We start from the raw sequence: 21,700 nt of genomic DNA, 5'->3' as shown, positions 1-21,700 counted from the left end.
TGCGGACTACCTAGCGGGTTTACCGGGGCTCCAGCTCGAAAAGCAGGAGAAGGAACGGGGTGGTTTTTAGTAAGTAAGAGTCTGACATTCCCTCTCGCCTCGCCCAAGGCGAGAGACGTCATTGGATGATTTTCCCCCCTCAAAAAAAAGCCTAAATAATGCTGGTCTAATTCAGACCCTTTATATTTCAAGAACTTCAATGAAGGTCCATCAACGTGATGATGTTGATGATCTGGAACTATCATAATATCCGTAAGAGTTGGGACATTCTGTATACAACCTACGTGATGAAACTTGCCACATCATGCTCACTAGGATAGAAAATTTATCCTTCAGAGGTTCATTGTTCCAATGACACATGTTTACATAGTACCCATACAATACAAAATTTCTGTAAAAAACTGATAATTTATTCATAACTATTTAAGCTTAGTCATTGTTTTGTTTATGCTTAGGAAAGTAGGTATATTCTCTCGTATTTAGTTAGGTACACAATGCAGGTATACTATAGTAAAAATACTTTGAAAATCATAAAAATGCACAATGTATAAATGAGTCATGAGTCTTAGGTTAGATTATAACTTGGTGCTTAAAGTAGTCGTAATGGCCCGGAGGTTTAAGAGGCCTGCTTCTCATGCATGAGAGTGCGGGCTCAAAACCTACCAATATGACTTATTCCGAGTTAATGTACTTTCTAATTATTTAGACACCACTGATAAACGGTGATATTTCTAATTGTAAGTTTGAAATCGCCAACCCGCAGTGAGCAAGCGTGATTAATGCTCCAACCTTCTCCGTGCCAGAAAAGGCTTTTGGTCAGCAGTGGCCAGTTACAGGCTGTTGATGATAATGATAATGTGATTAAAACTTATTCATCATTATCATATCAGCCACAAGACATTCAATTACTTCCAATTACTCCCAAATACCTCCCTGTCTATGAAAAAGTTTACTTTGAACCTCTATTGCTGAGTAAATGTATGAGATAACTATACGTAGAATTTAAATAATGTAAATGTAGGTATATCATATCTGTCGGCTACATCATAGATGTAGCTAACAATCGCAGTTCTCACAAGGAATTAGGCCAGGGATGTTGAAAAATAAAACACTGAATCCAGACTTACATCTAAACATCATATTTCTTTCAGTTTTGACAGCAGTAACGGCTGAAAGCTGCCTCTTGATATACATACTAATATTATACATGAGATAGCGTGTTTGTTTGTTCTGATTTTTTATTTGGTCTGTAATAAAATATTAGGTCTTTCTCACATACCTACTTTACTTATTACTGTTTTTTTTACTCACAACCAAGAAATTTATGTTCTATAAATTAAAATATATAATAAGTAATTAAATTTCTACATGCAATGCCTTTCCTTGGCAAACTTGAACTTGACAATGTAGACAATTATTATTTGGTATTTTCTACAAAATGTAGTAGCTAGTAGCACAACATTTAGAGTTGCACCCGATGTAATGAGCGTGACCCTTTCGGTTCCCCCGGGAACACAATGGGACTTGTTCTAATATACCTGCTGGACGTTTAGGTATACGTCTCTATTCTCTGCTATAGATACTCAGCAGGTATATAATCAGGAAATAATATGTATTATATTCTATTTCCAGGTGAAATAAACTTGAACGTGGCTTCGAAAGTATCGCGCGAGGAGCATCAAGGTTGAGTAGCTTGCGCGGTAAATGCACGAGTAAAAATAGACGGAACCCACTGCTCGCTTCATGGTGCTGTTCCACGGTACTACTGTTATGCGTCAGCGCACATTCAGGTATCACTCGTTACCATAACAACATAACGACACCTTTACTCCTAAGCATAAGAGAGAGATGAAATGGCGTGCGATGACGTTATCTTCGGTTCGTTAATAATTTGCTTGTAAACACTTCGTGCTGTTTTTACCCGACTGCCAAGGAAGGGTTATGTTTTTCGCGCGTATCTTGTATGTATGAGCCTAATATTCTTTATTACCTCATTTCTTCGAAACGGCTTGTTGGATTTCGACAATCAGGGCATCGTTGGATTCGTCTTAATTACCCAAGTGTTCATAGATATGTGACGTAAAACAAAAACCAACATGGAGGCCGTGAGGCGCCCTAGAGGTCGTAAAAAAAACCATTTTTTTATTTGCTACAATATGGGTATCAAATTAAAGAGCTCATCATGAGGATTCCAAAACGGTATATCACTGACATATAGAAAAAAAATACTATGTGCAATTAGGTTCTTTATTATTCAAACTAAATATTCGTATAGGTACTACGCGACGCGATTGACTAGCGGTTTCTGAACTGTCGTTTCGTGTCGCGGGTGAAATCTTGAAAGCACATAGCCGTATTATAATAACTAAAAAGTGTTAAATAAAAATAAATAAATTTAAAAAATTAAAAAACCCAACTGCATAAAAAACACTTTAAATAAAAACTGAAAAGTAAAAAACAAGCTTAGTCTAAAAGTGTAGATAGCAATGCTATTACCACAAAATTAAATAATTTCATAATCAATACACAAAAAATAATAATCTTATGCGAAACATAATTGAGTGTAACAGTCGGGACCCATTAAATAAACTAGACTAAAATCATTCAATATGGGTCCCGACTGTTGCACTCAATTATTTTTAATTCAATACATTGGTTTGACATCCTGATTAAATTTCCACATAGATTTACTTACCATTTGACAAGATAAATAGAAGAATTTTACATTTCACGAGTTCTATTCTTTGCAGCTGTGTTCAGATCAGACAAATTATCGTTACAGAACTAAATATTTTTGACAAACACATAAAGTAGAGCTTTAGTATAAGTGTGTCGTAACACAATTGTTTTTATTTTCAGTACAAAATATGCTTTTAATGATGTGGAGCGGGCGCGGGCACGTAATGAATGAGGAACAGGAAAATGGAGGCTAGATTCCGAACCAGAACGTTAGATCACAGCAGTATACTTACTTTATAATGTACGCTAAATATAAGCTAAACATGTATTATTTTATTTTGTAACCAATTGTGAATAATATGAGTTCATAATCTAGCACTTAACGATTACAGTTCAAGACATTTTAGTTACTCAACCTTAGAAAATATCTGAACTTGATTTTGATAACGTCAGGCATTTTATCCAGCTTTTCCATTAGTCACTACCTAATAATTAAAAAGTGTTTTTAAACAATCATAAACAAGTGATAACAGATTTTTTATTGACATGTATGTATTTCATCAGCGTCCTGTAAAACAACGAGTGTAAAATTTTAAAATATTCTGGTAATACATACATAACTTCACGCCTTTCTCAATGGTTATGACACGTCAATAGGGATGTGACGGGGTATGAAAATTAAAAATGTAATTAGTCCGTCAGTTAGGTAATGAAAAAATATTAGACACGTATTTTTTTATTTTGTCATATAAGATAACAATACTTAGATAAAATGAATCAAAGTTTAGGAGTGGGAGCTAACTACGTCACTATAGAGTATAAAACGTACTCTAAAGTGACGTCACGCGATATTTCAAATGGATATATCTTCGAAAGTATTTGTTTCCGTAAGAAAATAAAAAATACGTGTCTAATATTTTAAAATAATCTACAAGACGGACATTAAAATAAAAATTAGTCATCTACCCTATTGCTACGAATCTTATATTCAGGTAATATTTTAATCAAAATGTTGTTCGTTTGATCTCAATGAAGCGATGCGAGTTCGTACTTCGTAAGTCTAACAATAGATATCATAATTCAACTACTTGTATACCCTGAAACATAAACATCATAAACCGAATATCGAACGAATAGTAACAACCAGCTTTTAAAAACAAGACATAAATATTTAAATGAAGATTGCTATACTTTTTATTGCGTAAAAATGAAAATAAACTTCAGCTATACTTGTTGAGAGTTATTATTTGCTATATCTCACAAATGTAGTCATGTTTTGATATTGCGTGAGCAAAGCCTATGTTTTAGATAATGTCAAGCCGTAATTAAAATATATCAGGCCATGTACAACCTTAAAAGTATGTACTTTCAGGGCGATTATGCCAATGTACTTCCTTATCTAGAAATGATAGATGGAAATTAACAATAAATGTAGGCTTTCAGCGTTTTCATCTCTTGCATACAATCTTCTTTCATGCATCTTTTTCAAATCTAACTATAGTGATACTATATTCAAATTGGGGTGCCATCATTAATAAATGTTTATAAAAACTCCCCTAAATACATCTGATTTAGGTTAACGATAATTGTAAGTGCGTAACACACCTACAAACATTCCATAAAAATGATTTATATTGGTAACAAATTACAATGCGATGTTTACTTCAATCTCACATCCGACGCCATTTATTTTAGTATGAAGAAGAAATATAACAAATTACAAGCACTTAGATACAGATTAAACGATCTGTCGAAATGTTTACTTACAAATATATTATGACAGACATTTGTGGAGAAATATTGACCTGAGAAAATCTTTGACTTGCTTGTTGACGTTAGGTAATTGGTTTCTAAATTAAATTGAAATCAGAAAAAGTCAATTAGACTCGGTATGCGACGTGATATATTAAGATTTATAGTAATCATTTTCTGTTTATTGCATTTGCTACATCCGTTATGTTCATTTAATTGCTGAATAGGATTTATATCTCTCAGCCGTTTAATGCCTCCTTCATCCTCAAATAACTGCTTTATTGCTGACATAAAGTATTGGGGTACCAATTCGTGTTTAGTAACAAAGATTCTACACAATTTCAAAATCAGGTACTTTATCAGTTCAAAATCAGTATTGAAACTGGCCAGTGCAAACAAATATCCTCTAACGTAGACAGTGAAACAGAATGAAACGTTCGCGTGAGTATTAACTGACCTAGCCGCACGAAGAGAAGAGTTATTGAGCGGTTGATAAGTGGATAGAGAGCGTTATTAGTAAATAGTTAATGGACGCTGGGACTCACATAGTCGGCATGGAGTCGCTGGTGCGGGCGGGCGGGGACGCGCACGCGTGGCGCGGGCGAGGTGCGGCGGCGCGCCCCCCCGCCCGTGAATATCATCGGCGCGCGCGCATGCCTGCGGGCTGCGAGTGCGCGCTGCCGCCGCGGTCCGCCCGCAGCCCTGCGCAGCACGCCTCCCTCGGCCGCTGACCGCCGCCGCCGTGAACACTTCTCTCGGCGCGCCCGCACTCGCGTATTTATAAACGGAATTCCACACGCGCTATTCGCGGCCGGATACAACTTTTTACACGACTTTCAGCACTTACGTCGTACGGAGCACTGAAGAGGCGGGTTTCGCCGATTCGGGCTCCTGGATTGTCTGGCGGAGTCCGCGTGAGTCACACCACACGCACCTCACACAAAAGTTAAGCAATTCAAACTGTGCTTAAAATAATTATAGCACCTACCAGCTTTCGGGAACGCCGCGACTAATAAATAAAATACCGATATTTATTTATAGTGTTTTATGTTTATTTTTCAGACAAAACAATGGTGCTTTCTTTTGCGTCGTGACGCCTAAATAGCTTCGCGTCTACGTAAGCTCGAGTTTGAGGCGTTACGTCAAGTCGCAATTAATAAATTAGAACTAGTAAGTAGTGTACACGCAACCGGTGTAAGAAGCAACTAGAGAACAATGCTGGATTTCAGATCAACTACGGTTTACTTCAGGCAGCGTTGGGCCATAAAACGGCAGTAAATAGGCGCAATGAATCAAACGGTGGTCAATTTTACGAGCGACCTCTAATACTATTCTGTGCTGAGATCACTAGAATAAAAGTCTCTCAAACTCAGCATTGTGATGTTTTCATCGTGCGATAAATTACAATGAAACATTTCAATTACTGGCCATTGAAATCCTTTTCTCTGGCTTTTCTTCTTCTTTATATCCCTAGTTTTATTCGAAACACATTCGGAACTAAATCTTCTTTTACGCCTAATTTTTGTTTTAAGTGATAACTCATATTTTATTTGATGACGTAAAAAAATAAGCCCTCTAGCGATTCAAGAACGTAAACAATGTGTATGAAGATCTCAGCACCTGTGAAAATACGTATCATATTTAAAATCTGAAAATACTCCAACTTCAGTAAAAAATACTTTAGTTAATATTAATAAGGGCGTTACATGTATGTACGTATCCAAAGACATAGGGATGACGTAGGCGGTGCGAGGGGCCAGTGGTCGACCACAGCACTGCATCATCACTAGCAGTTGTCTTCGAAACCGAGGCGACAGGTACAACCAATCAGAGCAGTATATTGATTGATTTACTAACTCACTCTGCAAACAGATGCATTATATCATACTCGCATACCTCTGCCAAATTACTACGCTTTATTGTGAAGCTTCTTAATGAATTAGGTAGGTACAGTAGGTAGATACATTAGCAATCTACTTATCCCTTCACAAAGAAGTATCGTCTACTGAGCAACACGTGCGTTTAATGTCTCAATCAGTTACCTCAACTTTGAGTTGCGTCCCAAAATAGCAGTAAATAAACAACTGGGCTAACATGCAACCCAAATACACGGCCATCGATACAAACTCCGCTGAACATATGCTTAACTGAAACAAACAATGCGAATATTCGTCAGTTATTCAATAGTACACGAATTTTCTCCTTGTGAATTATGAACTTACACCAACGATTTTGTACACTGTCATGCATATGACCCAAGCCATCACAAAGAACTGTACGACCATTGCTTCACCGAATATCGACTCAACTTCTTTTGCAAATCTGGCAACAGAAAGAGGATTAAGTAAAAATGCTTCTTGAAAGCTTTTTCTTTATAAACTTTTGATTGGTTTACAGATAATTTCAGTGACCGGGATTTTAGTAAAATTGTTACCTAGTGAATACACAGTAGGTGCACGTCGATTTACCAAACTTACCTTACAATTTGATTATAATGTATGACACACTTCTTCAATCTTTCCTGCAGTTCTGTCTTCTCTTCTCCTTCGTCTTTGTACTGATTCTTTATCGAACTGAATTTCTTAGTATTTGTAAATACCACAAGATGTTCGAGATTGTACCGCAGCATCTGTAATTGAATCTTGGCTTGCGCATAGAACGCTACGATCGTGCAGTCCATTGTTACGTTTCCATAAGCTTGGAAAGTTATCAGAACGGTCATGTAGGCCAATGCCAGCGAGAATCTAAAAATTGATATGCGTTTGTCTTAGTTTTATTTGATACGTTTTATGTAGATAGTCTACGGATATTGATACAGTAGGTAAGTATTTTACATGCGTCTCATCTGCTAAATGTTAACAGATAGAAGAAGGCTTTGGATATGTATCAATTACTGGCTCACAATTTGTTGTCAGATTTTGATATAAAGTGGTGAAGCAAATATACTTTTAACTTACGATAACGTGCTTGTGGTTTCGAATGGAAAATATCCAGTGAACTGTACTTCTTTGCCAAGCGCTCTATTAACTACGGGGAACACGGTCCACAGAGTGCCGCAAGTAAATATGGCGCCATGATACAAAGTCAGCAGTCGGGACATGACCAACGCATTCTGTTTCAGAACCTCCACGTGATAAGGCTTACTTGCTGCGAAGATTGGTCCTGTGCAAATGGAAAATGCTTAAACTCGCATGAAATATAAATGGGCATCAGTTAGGTAGAGAACGTTACAGAATAGCATTAGAAAGTTGTACCTACCATTAATGATGTTGATGATATCATCAATGCGACGAGTCCTCACATTGAATGCGGTTTGCTTGCCCAACGTGTTCAGAGTTGTTAGCAAAATGAACAGCGTGTCCACTATCAGATTAGTGCTGTGGCGAACCTGATACATCACGGTCAATAAACATTTTGATACACAGAATCGAAAATAAAAATCTCCAAGTTTTAACCCGATAGCTATTGCTATGATAGCTTTCCAGAATATCCGTAATAAGCAGGTAGGTAGGTGAAGGATAGATAATGATGCGAGATAACATAGGTAGAACTCCTAGTCCTTATCTGTGTTAGGGCAGTCTTATATTTATAAAGGTCTTTTCACAATCAATACTTTTGTTTAATTTGGTTTCGATTGTTAGTTAGCATTAGGTACCTATTGTTTCTATATTAAGCAGGTTAGATTAAACTTCTTACCTTAATTACTCTTATAACATGCTGCAAGTTGTACGTTAGAATTAAACTCCACGATATAAAACGATATACGTTGTGGAGGAATCGTTTCAAAGAGGATATGGGTTTTAGAACTATTTTGAAATAGCCGACCCTGCCTAATGCATCAAAATGGGGCCTAAATCCTTCAAAAGTTGAATATGCTACAACATCTTCCATTTTGCAGATAGATATTACAGCTTAGTTGTTGATAACTTCGATCTGTTTCTTCAAATGATTAAGTAGCCAAGGACTTGTTAGTCAAAACAGTTAATTTCCTAACTTAATGTGTCACAATGAAATAGCCTCTACTTAGGCTACTTAAATGTTGGTAGGGTACATAATTAACTTGATAGCTACAGCGTGCTCCATTCGTGATAAGGTATAGTTACAAAAGATTTAATGGAGCGAACTATAGTCAGTGCCGGCGTTAGGGGGGGTCGTGATGGGCCGATGGCCCAGGGCGACAAATTCTGGGGGTTACGCAGCGATGCCGCCGCCGATGGGATCCGCAAAAAGAATTTCTAACACTTGATATTGCTTCCCTCAAGTGGGCGCCACAATATTTTTGCCCGAGGTATCAGTGGCCCTTACACCGACACTGACTATAGTCTAAAGAGAACTTAATAGATAGAGGTCGCATGATGCCGCGGAAATCTCGATGCAGGTCGTTTCCGACCAGTGTTTAAGCTGTAAATCATCGGGGGTTACCTGTGTTCAGCGGAGGATGTCTTGTTGCTGATATGATGATGAGAACGAACAGAAGAATTTCTTCTCCTCTTTAACATGACATTGTCATCTTGTATTGAATTAATATTTTGGTAATTTGATATAGATAATTGAATTCAGGAATCAATGAAGTAGGTATATTATTATCTAGAATAATCAGTAAAAAATTGAAGTATGTGTTTGTAATATTGAAATAACCGCTTTTTACTATATGAATATACATACGATACATACACCAAAATAATATTTTTGTCTGTCTGTCTGTTTATTTGTTCTGGCTAATCTCTTAAATAGCTGGACCGATTTTGACAGAACTTTTATTGGCAGGTAGCTGATGTACTACAGAGTAACTTTATTAGTCGCAAAGTCCGTAATCCACGCGAGCGAAGTCGCGGGCATCAGCTAGTGGAAGATAAATTCAACCACTTATAAAACTCGTACTGTAGCTTACAAACCACGGAGGTGTTAATTTTGCGACATTTCAATTAAATTAATGACACGAAAATATGTATCCTCAATCAATTAAGTAGTTTGGCTAATAAGCACTGTAAACAAACTGATTTGACGGAATTGGCCCTTCATCAAATATGCATGTTTTATTTGATTTGATTGCTGCGTACTTATCTACGTTTCGTAGATTTTGTCGTTAAGCTAATTAAGTATTAAGAATATGAAAACCATGGAAAAATTAATTATAGTTCTTCAATACAATAATATTGATTTCGTTGTTGAGATATCAAATTCTTTGCGGAAGACTGCATTGCCCAAACAATGGTATACGTAATTACCATTAGGTACATTTAATGAATGAGCATGAATATACAACGTATTCGGAACTACACGGAGTACATGTGGGACAGGAAACAGGTATAAAGGTGTTTAATAACAATGTGTTCTATTGCGAAATAGTTTATTTAAAAATCTATCAGAAAATAAACCACATCAGTATTGTATTTGGTATTCAGCTCTGGCCGAACATGCTAAACAACCATTTGCTTGCATGCAACGATTGGAATGTGAGAACAGAATTTTGAGCTGTTTACATAGCACATATAGGTAATGTAATACTGCGGCCACTTTACTTTGTACTCAAACTATTTCTCAAATGCGTGTGCGGTCGCTATAATTATTAGAAATGGAACCTCCATTAGTAATAATCAACAATGTTGTAAAATGCTATATTAATTTAATCATAAATATTTCTACACATTATCTATTATTAGTTACATTTACATAAAGATTTCTATTTGAACCCAGAGCTTTCAGCAGATGTCGAACAAATGAACCATGTCCACATTTACATCACAAAGTTTATACAACATGTTGTTAACATCATTACAGTATTATCACTCTATTAATATCTCAGGACACTGTCTCTTCGGCGATGTCTCGTCCTCCGCCGGTTCTTTCCGCTTCAATGACTTGCTTTCCTTGTCCGGCTTCATGCCGTCCACATTGGACTCATGCTCTTCAGTCTTTTGTTCATCATGATCGGCTTCTAGCCTCTCATTGTTAGCCGGTTCATTGTCATCATCGTCATCGAGAGCGATGTCGTCAGCGGCGTCATCTTGATCATCGTCTTCTGGTTTTCCGAGGTAGTCCTCCTCGTCCGCAGCCGCCTCCAGCCTTTCAGCGGCTTTTTGCGAGGTGGCGTTCTGTGAACCTGTATTGGATGACGTTGAACGCTTGCTCATAGAAACTCGAGCCGTGAGAGCCCTGTACAACTGAACTATGTCTCCAGGTGCACCCTGAAAAAAACATGAAACGAAATGTGAAAAACCATTACATAAAAGTGTATGAAGTAGCTTTGAAAAATACCTTAAGACAACAACATCAATATATGATAATGGTTGTAAAGTGATATGTCAAAGCGAAACATTTTATTATTACTTGATTCTTACTGTTACACTACATATTATGTTGTATCACATCACTTGAACAGCCTATTAGTGGCCACTGCTGACCAAAGGCCTCTTCTCACACAGAGAAGATTTTGAAAGTATTATGATGTATGATCATTACTAAATATGTATGCGTTTTATTGCAATAATGTCTGTTTATACTAACCATTATAAGAAACAATTTAATCTGCTGTTGAGCATCAACGGCGGTGATTCTAAGCGACTTAGTGCCGGCCCGCTCCACGACCATGTCGGGCCACAGCTTGGTGTTGAGTACGACGCGCAGCGAGCCCGCCACCCTGGCGACGAGGCGCGCGGCGCCGCCGCTGCCGGCCGGCGCGTCGTTCAGTCGCAGCACGCCACGACCCCGCTCGCGCCAGCTGCCCGCTTCCCACGCGAACAGGCGACACGATATCTGCAAAGTTTCATACAATATTTTGTCAACATTATTTACACTATATAGGGAAAATGTACTTAGTAGGAATAAACACAGTGCTACAAAAATAGTAGTAGTATCATATTTCTTATAAACAATTCATGTTTATAATTATTTTATACAAAGTAATGAACTTGTATTTGTAGTGTAAAAATAAAGTTGTTATCATAACAGGTACCTGCATGACATTTATTTCGCCTTCCTCGCCGGTGATAGTGAAGTGTGCGGTGGGCGGTGGCGGTCGCGCGTGAGAGCGCTCGTACTCGGCCGCCGCGGCCGCCAGCCCGTCGCCACTGGACGGCTCGCCTTGATTACTGTCCTCCTGACACATGATACACACATATGTATTACTTACATTCCCACCTTACTTAGAATTTTGCAATGTATTGATGGTCTCATAACAAACAAATTGATAGACATGTCATGAATAAATAACACATTACAAGCAAGTTGCTTTGAGTTCGCAAATCATGAAATGTATATTGGCAGATTTGCACTGCTGAACATAGGACTCCCTCAATAACATTCAGATAAAATGCATAAACATTTATCAAATTATTTGTAATTATTATTATCATAGTAGTAGTAATAATATCAAGCCAGCAAATGAAAGGTGATACAGCAGTAACTAATACCTGTAATGTATATTTATTACAGCAGCATTAGCCACATTCGCTAAAGCTTTTTCAAACATTACATGACACTAACCTGATTTTCCTTGACAGATGCTGCAGCACTAGTGAACAGTAACTCTGTCGCACCATTGGAGGAGCTGTGGTCTGTGGTTGAAGCCTCTCCATTGTTGATGTTTTCCTTCAATTCAACTCTCTCACTTAAATTTTGTCCAAATACAAATCCTGAAGAGCTTGGAGCAGGTTGTACCGCCGGAGGTACAGCTGTGTTGGTCCGTGGAGTCACATTAGCAGATCCCAGTGGTACAAACTTAGGTGCTTCGGGTTCTGGTTTGGTTTCCGTCAATCTGTCTTCATTTGAAGTTTCCTCTTTCTCTTTAGTAGCCTCTGTAGTATCTTCAGTTGCTTCATTAACTTTCAGAAACGGATTGTTACCAGGTTTCAGTTGAGAGGGCCGCAGAATGGAACCTGGATACAACAATTTATGTACATCAAAATAGATGACACACCTTTATCATTATAACTTTTATAGATACCTAACTTCCTTGTAAGTTATTACTGAAATAAGAATCATGTTGGAAAAATAAGTATTATTTCCTTATAAGGATCTAGACACACGGCAGTGTGTCCGCCAAGTTCGAGCAAAAAACCGACACACCGGCCGTGGGTTATATTACACGAACCATTTCGGGCCAAGTTCGACCCACCTATAACTCAAAATCTATTTTATCTACGCATATGAAATTTCTAGTATCTGTCGAGATCTACTTACTTATCTAAAATACAAAATTTCATTAATGTACCTACTGTAGGTCTTGAGATATTGACGTTAGAAAATCGCTATTTTTACTATACACTCACTGACTGACTCACTCATCAAAAACCTAGACCACTTCCAATGGTCGTATTGACTTGAAATTTGGCATGGAGGTAGGTCTTTAGGTCAAAGTAAAGGAAAAAATCTGAAAATGGCCAAGTGTGAGTCGGTTTTAAAAATAATGAAGGTGTAAATTCATACCCCTAAGGAACTAAAACAAAAAAAATATCTATATATTCCAATGGTCGTACCGACCTAAAATTCGTTACGAAGGTTTGTATTTAGTCAAAGTAAAGTAAAATAAGAAAAAAATAAAATAAACCTTACAAAAATAAATGAAATCCCACCCAAAACATAAATGTGAAAGGCTGCCAAGTTCGATAATATTGGAATGCTTCGCCTATAAAAGAAGTGAGATCTAAATAAGTACCAAGTTCCATACACAGACCTCAGTTAAAAATGATATAACTTGGCAAGTTTTAATAGAAAATTATATACTTGACTCATTGCGTTTAGTAGGTTTATAACAAAGTGTGTGAAAACTTGCCAACTTGTTATATCATTTTTAACTGAGGTCTGTGTATGGAACTTGGTACTTATTTAGATCTCACTTCTTTTATAGGCGAAGCATTCCAATATTATCGAACTTGGCAGCCTTTCACATTTATGTTTTGGGTGGGATATGAATAATTAGAATAGTGAATAATACAAGTAAAGAATATAACTTTCTCTTACCAAATGGATTATTACATGCTTTATTAGAACTTGATGCTAAGCTGGAGGAACCAAAACCACCAAGTCTAGGCTTTGCCAGAACCACTCTGGCTTGTTGTGAGCCATTGTAGAAGTCTTCAATCGGTGATTTCCCTAAAACCACATAAAACTTTTAAATAACATACATAAGGTCACAGCTGACCTATGCATGACACTATTCATGGGGTAAAGTACCATCCCAATTTAAGTGTTATATGAAACTGATTTAGTCTGACCTTTAGAATAAGATTTTTATGGAACACTAAAGTTAAACTGCAAACACTTGGAATTATGACGCGCCTCATTATACAAAATGATAAAAGGTCATTGATAGTTACAAATTGATACGCCTAAGAGTGCAGAATATCATATTTTTAGACATGCAAAAATTAAAATGGGCCCATGTCTATGCATGTCTCCATCGTTCTCGTTTTGCAAATAAGTCGTCAAGCACTTCAAGCAAATGAGCAGTATGGTCAATAATACCAAGAATTAAAACAACATTTCTTACTTCCAATTGAAAGCAAATTATCCAATTCGATAGGGAGCATGTATCAAAAATGCTAATAATCTTAAATTACACTAAGGACATCGAATAAAATGTATGAAATAACAAAAAGAATTCGTTGATGATGCAGCATGGACCAAGTTAAATAAACCAGTTTACGCGTCAATTATTAATTTCCTAAGTGTTTAGGTCACAGTAATGAAATGAAATATATCGAAATCATATAAAAGAGATGATAAAATTACGATAAAACTAGGAAAAATGCTAAATCTTACCTTGCTTTGCGTCTGCCATTGTCGATTTTGTAGTTTTTTTTTTTAACTGGACTATAGATGGAGTGTGGTGACAAGGACACAGTCAGGTTTATGCTATTTTATAATATCAGTAATTTGATAATCACACAAATATTTTTGTCTATAAATTCAAATTAGCTTCTTAGCAACCAATATACGCGTAAAACTTTTTTCATTGTATTCATAAAATCAATCGCTCAATAAAATTATAAAAAAATACTGAACGAATTTTATTTTATCGATATACGCTTTGATCACAATGGACCACTCTAGAAACACAATGAAAATCCTTGCCAGTATTAGAATTTACCCCAATTTTTGGTACTGTTGCTCACTGCGATTAAGAAGTAAGTAATTAAAAAAGTCACATTTACATATAATGTTATTCTAATAATATGTACGTTTTGGATATAAGGTATAGAATATGAAAGGTATAGGTTGACCAAAATGAGTGTTGTAAACTTAATATGAGTTAAACTTTCGCACACTAATTTTGGTCAACTTTTAAAACAAGTACTGAGCCATTATACAATAGCCCTTCAGGGATAAAAGGCGTGACGATACTTTTTTTTGCTGCTGAGCCATTTCAGTTAAAAATCTATTATAACAGAGAACGCATTTCCCAAAGATGTCATGAAACTCTAGCCACTGCTGTTACTGTGCATCTTAAGCCTAAAATACCCGACTTATTAATACGGGTAAATTCGTTATAAGTTGGCAACCCAGTATCTAGAATAATGTCAATGTCATTCATTTGTCAATCAAGGAGCAAATTGCAAAATTATTTTTTAGTCAATATACATTAAATTCTATTTCTTGCATTAAAATAATATAAAACAAATACAATTAAAGCATTCCAAGAACCGGATACATTATTCAGTGATTTTGTGACGTATATTTGTGTATAAGAATTAAATCAAGTGAATTTTACATTTTTATTATGAATTTTATAACTTGTAGTGTATTTTGTTGAATTGAATGTACTGAGGTCCCTCAGAAGTTACAAGTGCATTTAATCTATTACTAACTTCACAAAAAGAATTATATATACAGCAGGTAAGGAGCAAGGATCATGTTATATTTACAAGTGTATTTTTCTATTATTTTTGTATCTATTTCCATTATATTTTCCTCATAATTGTATAATTAGAACAAATCTATTAGGTTAATAGTTTCTATTCAGGTACTAATTTCTTCGTTTAAGCCATACATGTGGAAATTACGAGTTTATTTTCCAGTAAGTAGGTATTTTTGATAAGTACCTATCTGTCAAGCATACAATATTTAAAATATTAGTGAAAATGATTACTTTCATATCTTCAATCTTATCACTTATTTAAGTATGTATTTGAAGTTACGGGAAGAGGTCCAATACATTTTGCATGGTAAATGGAATCATCGATTCACATTGAGCAAAATAACTTAAACCATTGCTACTTAAACTGCAAGTCATTTTATTTAATTGTCATAAGTTCCCAATAAACTACCTAGCTATACTATTTTCTGTAAGTCTAGAGATTCTAGAGAGACACAGAGTAAGATACAGACTCCACCTCTTGTAATACCTGTTCCACAATTACTAATTACTAATGATATTCTGTTAAGATTAGTGCAGACTTTAGTTTGTCCAACATGTGTCCATTTTCTATAACAAAAACACCCACCCTAAACATAGCTATTGAAGGTATTTTCTAATTTCAAATTATGTAAAAAAAAAGAAATGTCAGCTTTAAATATAAAAATAAACAATGAACAAGTTTTCTATCTCTTGAATTTAGAAAGTTACTAAAGTAATATTTCTTTATAATTTTCTAGTTTTTTTTAAATTTGTTGTGTTTATGTTTACTTTCCCAATTCTATCTTCAGCAATATTTTAAGCTATCGCCTTAGATCCCCAATAGCACTAGCAACATTGCCCCACTCTAGCATTTTCTTCTGTGTCATGGATATATTTACAAACATACAAGTTCACATATACATGATACCCGAATACTTATTACACAAATAAATATTATAAGTATCAAAATTTGTCCACTGGAGCTGGTGACAAGTAGATATTTTTACCTTTGAAGAATAAATTAATTTATGTTTATCTATAATTATTATACATCTACTATAATTATATGTGTATGTATAGTTTATGTATAATTATACATAAACATATATCCTTCAGAATCTATCTTTCTGCTTTATTATATCATGCCAAAAAATTAGTACAACAATACATAAAATAAAATGTTAGTAGTTACACCAATTAGCAATACTTTAGGTGAGTTAGGCAAGTACATACTTCATATTATAAAAATATAAGTATACACTACTATGTTGAAACTAAGCTTAGAGGTGTTTTGAGCAAATTTTTATAATGATAAGATATACATACTAATGAGGTTTTACTTTTTTGCTTGAAACAGTCTTAGTATTCTGCAAAGTCATTGTTGGATAATAAAATGTCCAATATTTAATTCTTATTAATGTTTGTAAATAGCTTTAAAGTTTGTTATTATGTAATAGTATACCTACAAAAACATTAATATGTTTATTTTTCTCCACACAAGAAATGGTAGATGAAATAAATTGTACATAGTGATATTTCTTTTAAATTTTTATATTTGGACAGTTTTTCGTATTTTCGTAGTTTCATCCATACTTCTTCTTACTCGATTTCATGACGCAAAAGGGATATTTGAAAATCTTCCTATTAGTTTCATCAGTATAGAAATCCCCTACTTTCTTAACTATTTTCAAATATACATTTACCTCTGACCAACTGTATTATGACGTCGTTACTTTTGCTTTCTACTGCACTCTATGCATGTCTATCTCATTTACGCATTTGTTTAATTTAAATATACAAAGAGACAGAAACATAGATTAACTGAAGCATGTGTTATGCTGTATCAATGTTTATCATATTTTAGGAGTAATAAAGGGATCAGTGTCGTAGATTGCGCTTCGCACGTTTTGGTGAGGTTTGTGTTTACTAATAGACCAGTGGTCAAGGACACGCTCGTTTGCACGACTCACCCGCTAGCTTATCGCTTACCTATACGCCTAAGCAGAATTTACTCTAGCATTCACTAAAATCAACAGTCATTGAACGACCTCACATACCGCGCAAATTGATATTGCTTACAATCATAAAGAACTCACATTTAGATTGGGTTTTAAAGTTACTAGAATCCAAAGATTGACGTCAGAGTTGAGGCTCCGCTTGGGTCCGAAATCTCATGATCACGATATCATGATAATCATGATGATCGAGTGCAGAAGACATTATAAGTATAATATTAATTTATGATAGGTACCTCAGTAATCAAACACAAAAATCTATGTTATCGCCAACACACGAAGGGTATCATCAACAAAGCGTTGGTGTTTTTATCTAATTACCTACTTACATAGTTATACCCAACAGTTCATAGTCAGTACGTATTATAATAATTGATCGTATAACTGAAATAATATATTAAAAATTGTACGTATAACTAAACTGATCGTCGCTGAATATTAACGCCATCGTCTCACACGACAGCATTTCCATCCCTCATCATTTAGTTAGATGGTTGACAGTCCACAAATGTGTGTTATTCGCGAAATGGCAAAACTCCCTCCCTGCATAATAAAACTGTGGAATGTATTTCCGAATTGACAAAACCTTCCAACCTTCAAGAAAAAGAGTTCTAACTTGCAACTCCTTTGATGTTGCGGCTGTCGATGGGCACCGCTGAACATTTACCATCTGGTAATCCGGAGATTATATAATATATAAGATCCTCGAGACGAGCTTTGAGAGGGACTGAATTAACTGATGATACAGGATCTTGTCGAAAGTAAAAGGTCCAGAAGCCTACTCAATGATGAATATAAGATCATCCTCAAATACTACTTTGAGGACGCAATTGCTAAGAAAGCATTCCCAACCCAAATCAGTCAAGCTAAAAACTGACCATGTATGCGTGCCGTTAACGTCGCACGCCATTTGAACAACCACGACCTGTCAAGAGTGAGAGAAGAAAAAGAAATTTAAAAAGACTTAGGTTGTGTAGTCATAGTGTTATACAATTTACAAACAAGTAGTCATTATGTGCAAAATAGGTACGAAAGCTATGTATGTTTCTCAAAAGATATTAGTTATACATACTTTTAGCTTCGATATGTTAGCGCATCTCTATTCTGACATTTATAATTGTATTTAAACTGCGCTGCGCATACGACTCACGCGTACGTCGCGTTCGCGTGACGCTCACGCGGCTCTAACTGCGTAGCGTGAAAGTCATTGCGACGCGACGTACTTGCAAAATCACTCAAAGATCTAAGATTGTAGATTATTTTAATAAAAACATTAGCAAATTGACAGGGTTCATAATTATGCATTCATTTAAACTGCATAATAAATATTAGGATAACGATGTCCTAGATGGCAATGTGGCGTCAAAAATATTTATGCAATGACTTTGAGTTTTTATTTTCGTAGTTATTGAAAATCCGATATGGGTTTATGCAGAGTCACCATGACTCGGAGCGATTTCGGTAGAGGGCCAGACATCCAAACTTTCAGTAAGCAAGTTGTATATACATTGTTCGTCAGTAAGCGCGCGCCTCTTGCCGCTGATACATCACTTTCTTACTCGGACTTCAGAAAGTCATGATCAGTAGAGGACCAAAGGTGCTTTAACTGTGGAATTAAATAATAACAAAGTGCAGTGTTACAGTGTAGTGTAAACTGTGTGGTGAAATTGATCTCAAATAAAAATTGTGATATTTTAATTGAAATACCTCTAGTATTTTTAGTGTTTAAAAAGTGATAATGAAATTAGACACGGATGCTTATGGATCAAAATGTAGCAACCTTTATCCTGGTAATTTATTTATTTACCTTTTTTAACTCGGTAATGACTGTAATTAATTTTAAACACTAAAAACCTAGGTTCATTTAAATAAGACGCTAAACAATGTATTTTTCCAAGACTTGCGAAGTTAGTTTTTTTTTTTGCTTTTTTCAGTTTTATACGTTTTGTATTTTTTTTATAAATTTTAACTTACAAAAATATGTATAATGCAGTGTATAGTGCTTATTTTTTACTTACAAACTATGACTTGTTGTTAGTTTGTTTGTAGATGTTTCGACCAGAAGTGTTCAAAATTTTATGACGTCAATCGTCCGAATAGGAATTTAAGGATTCTTAAAAATACTTAGCAAAACAAAAATAACAGAAAACCCAAAAAAGCAGGTCATATAGGATTTTTATCATAACGACTTTTCTAGGATATGTATCAATCTATTGGATGGAAATAAGTTATATGCGTCATTTCTTGTTTTCTATTGTATGTTAATATCTTTAATCAATGGCACTGAATTAGGCCGACTAATTAAGTAAGCTAATATGTTACATACTAGAAAATACAGCAATATAATAACTAAGAAAACGTCTTTTACATCGTTTCTGTTGATTGAATTAACTTTTTGGTTCAAGAAAAGACAAGCTACCATTTCAGCAGTAAGATGTCGTTTTCGATAAATTACCATTCTTCTAATAACTGAATACCACCATTAAATGTTGCCAAAAACTAAGTAATTGTTGAGTTTTCTATCTAAAAAGAAATTACATCAGAAAAATTAAAAACGATTGCCTTCCACAACATTGATCTCACATCACAGCCAAAAGGTGGATGGTGACGTACATTTTGGACCTCTTTGGGGAAGACGCAATATTGTAAAGGGAAACCCACTACACCCTTAACGATATGAGGTGTGCTATTTTTCATAGGGTATTAGTGTATTACGATAATCCGATTTGTGAAATTAAGTCCCACCAAAATTAATTACTGGTGTCCTCATCAAATCTTAGACTATAACTACTTTAAGTAGCTGGTATACTGTACTTAGACTATACCTACATCTGTTATTCTAGTCCCTCTCAATGACTCATGACAATTTCTAACTACGCAGCAAATGGTTACACGATCAAAAATTTGGTGAAACTTTTAAGTGCTTCTAAGAAACCGTCTAAACTGATGCGCTATATTTTGTATGGGACTAACCTAGTATACCATCCCAAAATCGCTGGAACTACTATTACTCACGATCTACACTGAATGATGCGTAGTAACTGATTATACAAAACAATATTTCCTTAGTTGGTATTCTTTTGGAATCTTCTGAAAACGACATTCGAAATCCTTGTTAGTAAAGCTAATCTCTTGTCTCTTACATGTATCTAAAGTGCTAAATAGCTATTCACTATCGACCCTGTTACCTTTATGGACTAACCAATCTCTAAAACCTAAGTCAGGTTCTTCTAAGACCGCACAAAGAAGAAGACCGGTCTTTTAAGTTTTTTAACACAAAGTATTCTACGTATATTTCTAAGTAAGTATTTGTTTCCTCCAGGTATGGAGACAGACGAGGATGTCGGTAGGGGTAACATGTTGGACAACATGCCCCCTATCAGCTGCGACGGTACCCTGGAAGGCGAAACCGGCACCAGTTCCAATGAAATCGGTGACCTGACCTTCTGCATGGGAAACTATATTAGTGATTTCATGAAGGTAAGCTTATTTGTAACTTATAAATCGGTTTGACTAGCTTTGGCTTATTCGAATAGTTGTAACCCAAAAAGGACTCCGTCACAATTACTCTTAGAAACTGAAAAGTAACGGGATTTTCACTCAGAAAAGAATGAGAATGGTGCAGTTTGTAAAGTAGAGACCTTATATGACTTTAGTTTAATATAGTTCAGTGACCTAGCATCGGGATTCACAGGGTCAATGGCCTTAGCATTAGTAGTATTATTTTTGGGAAACCGACTTGGTAGTAGAATAGCTGCATCATCGTGATATGTTGAGAACCATCCTAAACAAATATATTTTGCATTTTTAATCAATAAATCTTTAATTTACATCACTACCAGACATATAATGTCATAGATCTATGACATTATTCCTGGTGTTTTTCTACGTAAATGTTAATTAATTCAATTTTTACGTGATAGAGCCACATTTACGTAATTATTTATGATTTTTTAGAATAGGTTTAAACCGCAAGAATAATAAACTGTTGCAATAAACATGCAATTAATAACAAGATTCGCATAACACAACTCAACATTACATTGCAGAATTTAAAAAACCACTCCACTCTTTCTTCTAATCGAATGTTTTATTTATATCAACACTGTTATCATATTTTTATATGTTTGAACGATAAAGAACATTTTGTGTTCATGTGGCATCGTGTGACCGAAATTACAAAGTATTTTGTATAAAATAAATGAAGATAACTATGCAAGTAGGGCAGCGAAAAATAATGAAGTATTAAGTATGTTTGACATCTCAAGGCTCATGAATTCACGATACGCAATAACTTTATTTCTCAACGGCCAGTTGAATGCCCTGGTGCAGTCTAGTGCACTGCCAGACACTGGGAACTGTGTAGTTGTATAACAAGTTTTGTAACTTTAACCCCAGAGAATGAAGACACCTAAGC

At 35.4% G+C, this 21,700-nt stretch overlaps 5 protein-coding genes across 8 annotated transcripts in view; 2 read left to right on the top strand and 3 right to left on the bottom strand.

The window, feature by feature from the left end:
• The window catches only part of LOC118261887 (putative protein kinase C delta type homolog), a 45,497-nt gene extending 40,063 nt beyond the window's left edge, over positions 1 to 5,434 (bottom strand). The window contains exon 1 of one of the 3 annotated variants that reach the window (XM_050701396.1): positions 4,977 to 5,434. In XM_050701396.1, coding sequence (XP_050557353.1) covers positions 4,977 to 5,072 — 96 coding nt within the window. In that variant the 5' untranslated portion in view covers positions 5,073 to 5,434. The remainder of the gene's footprint in view (positions 1 to 4,976) is intronic. The other 2 variants (XM_050701397.1, XM_050701399.1) reach the window with 2 other exon arrangements.
• The window catches only part of LOC118262157 (cyclin-G-associated kinase), a 95,317-nt gene extending 79,490 nt beyond the window's left edge, over positions 1 to 15,827 (top strand). Inside the window, exon 20 of the mRNA XM_050701405.1 lies at positions 15,817 to 15,827. The gene's annotated coding sequence lies outside the window, so the exon portion shown is untranslated. The remainder of the gene's footprint in view (positions 1 to 15,816) is intronic.
• On the bottom strand, positions 5,608 to 8,557 carry LOC118261888 (odorant receptor 46a). The gene is made up of 8 exons (XM_035572908.2): positions 8,128 to 8,557; positions 7,690 to 7,819; positions 7,389 to 7,593; positions 6,909 to 7,175; positions 6,654 to 6,753; positions 6,474 to 6,578; positions 6,138 to 6,293; positions 5,608 to 6,051 (listed from the first exon to the last, which is right to left on the bottom strand). Exons 1-8 carry the CDS (start codon positions 8,320 to 8,322, stop codon positions 6,007 to 6,009), a joined length of 1,203 nt encoding a protein of 400 aa, XP_035428801.2. The 5' UTR covers positions 8,323 to 8,557; the 3' UTR covers positions 5,608 to 6,006.
• LOC118261883 (ran-binding protein 3) lies at positions 9,765 to 14,372 on the bottom strand. The gene is made up of 6 exons (XM_035572902.2): positions 14,194 to 14,372; positions 13,393 to 13,524; positions 11,917 to 12,308; positions 11,387 to 11,530; positions 10,939 to 11,187; positions 9,765 to 10,619 (listed from the first exon to the last, which is right to left on the bottom strand). The coding sequence occupies exons 1-6, from the start codon at positions 14,210 to 14,212 to the stop codon at positions 10,218 to 10,220; spliced, it is 1,338 nt and encodes a 445-aa protein (XP_035428795.2). The 5' UTR covers positions 14,213 to 14,372; the 3' UTR covers positions 9,765 to 10,217.
• LOC118261881 (kelch-like ECH-associated protein 1B) overlaps positions 14,955 to 21,700 on the top strand; it is a 24,241-nt gene continuing 17,495 nt past the window's right edge. The window contains exons 1-2 of one of the 2 annotated variants that reach the window (XM_035572900.2): positions 14,955 to 15,267; positions 20,606 to 20,763. In XM_035572900.2, coding sequence (XP_035428793.1) covers positions 20,608 to 20,763 — 156 coding nt within the window. In that variant the 5' untranslated portion in view covers positions 14,955 to 15,267; positions 20,606 to 20,607. Of the gene's footprint in view, positions 15,268 to 18,792; positions 19,074 to 20,605; positions 20,764 to 21,700 lie in introns of those variants that run through there. The other variant, XM_050701414.1, reaches the window with a different exon arrangement.

This window comes from Spodoptera frugiperda, chromosome 20 (assembly GCF_023101765.2).
Source record: "Spodoptera frugiperda isolate SF20-4 chromosome 20, AGI-APGP_CSIRO_Sfru_2.0, whole genome shotgun sequence".
NCBI classification, from domain to species: domain Eukaryota; kingdom Metazoa; phylum Arthropoda; class Insecta; order Lepidoptera; family Noctuidae; genus Spodoptera; species Spodoptera frugiperda.
Note: the sequence above shows the minus strand (reverse complement) of the source record. Positions and strands in the feature narration are given on the sequence as shown.

Excerpts from the sequence above, each read along its gene's own strand:
- LOC118261888 (XM_035572908.2), bottom strand. The coding sequence starts at position 8,322 with ATGGAAGATGTTGTAGCATATTCAACTTTTGAAGGATTTAGGCCCCAT. Across the intron at positions 7,594-7,689 it reads TATCATCAACATCATTAATG|GACCAATCTTCGCAGCAAGT; the intron begins GTAGGTACAACT and ends CCATTTGCACAG. Across the intron at positions 6,754-6,908 it reads CATTATAATCAAATTGTAAG|ATTTGCAAAAGAAGTTGAGT; the intron begins GTAAGTTTGGTA and ends TTCTGTTGCCAG.
- LOC118261883 (XM_035572902.2), bottom strand. Across the intron at positions 11,531-11,916 it reads CATCTGTCAAGGAAAATCAG|GAGGACAGTAATCAAGGCGA; the intron begins GTTAGTGTCATG and ends ATCATGTGTCAG. Across the intron at positions 11,188-11,386 it reads GCGAAATAAATGTCATGCAG|ATATCGTGTCGCCTGTTCGC; the intron begins GTACCTGTTATG and ends GAAACTTTGCAG.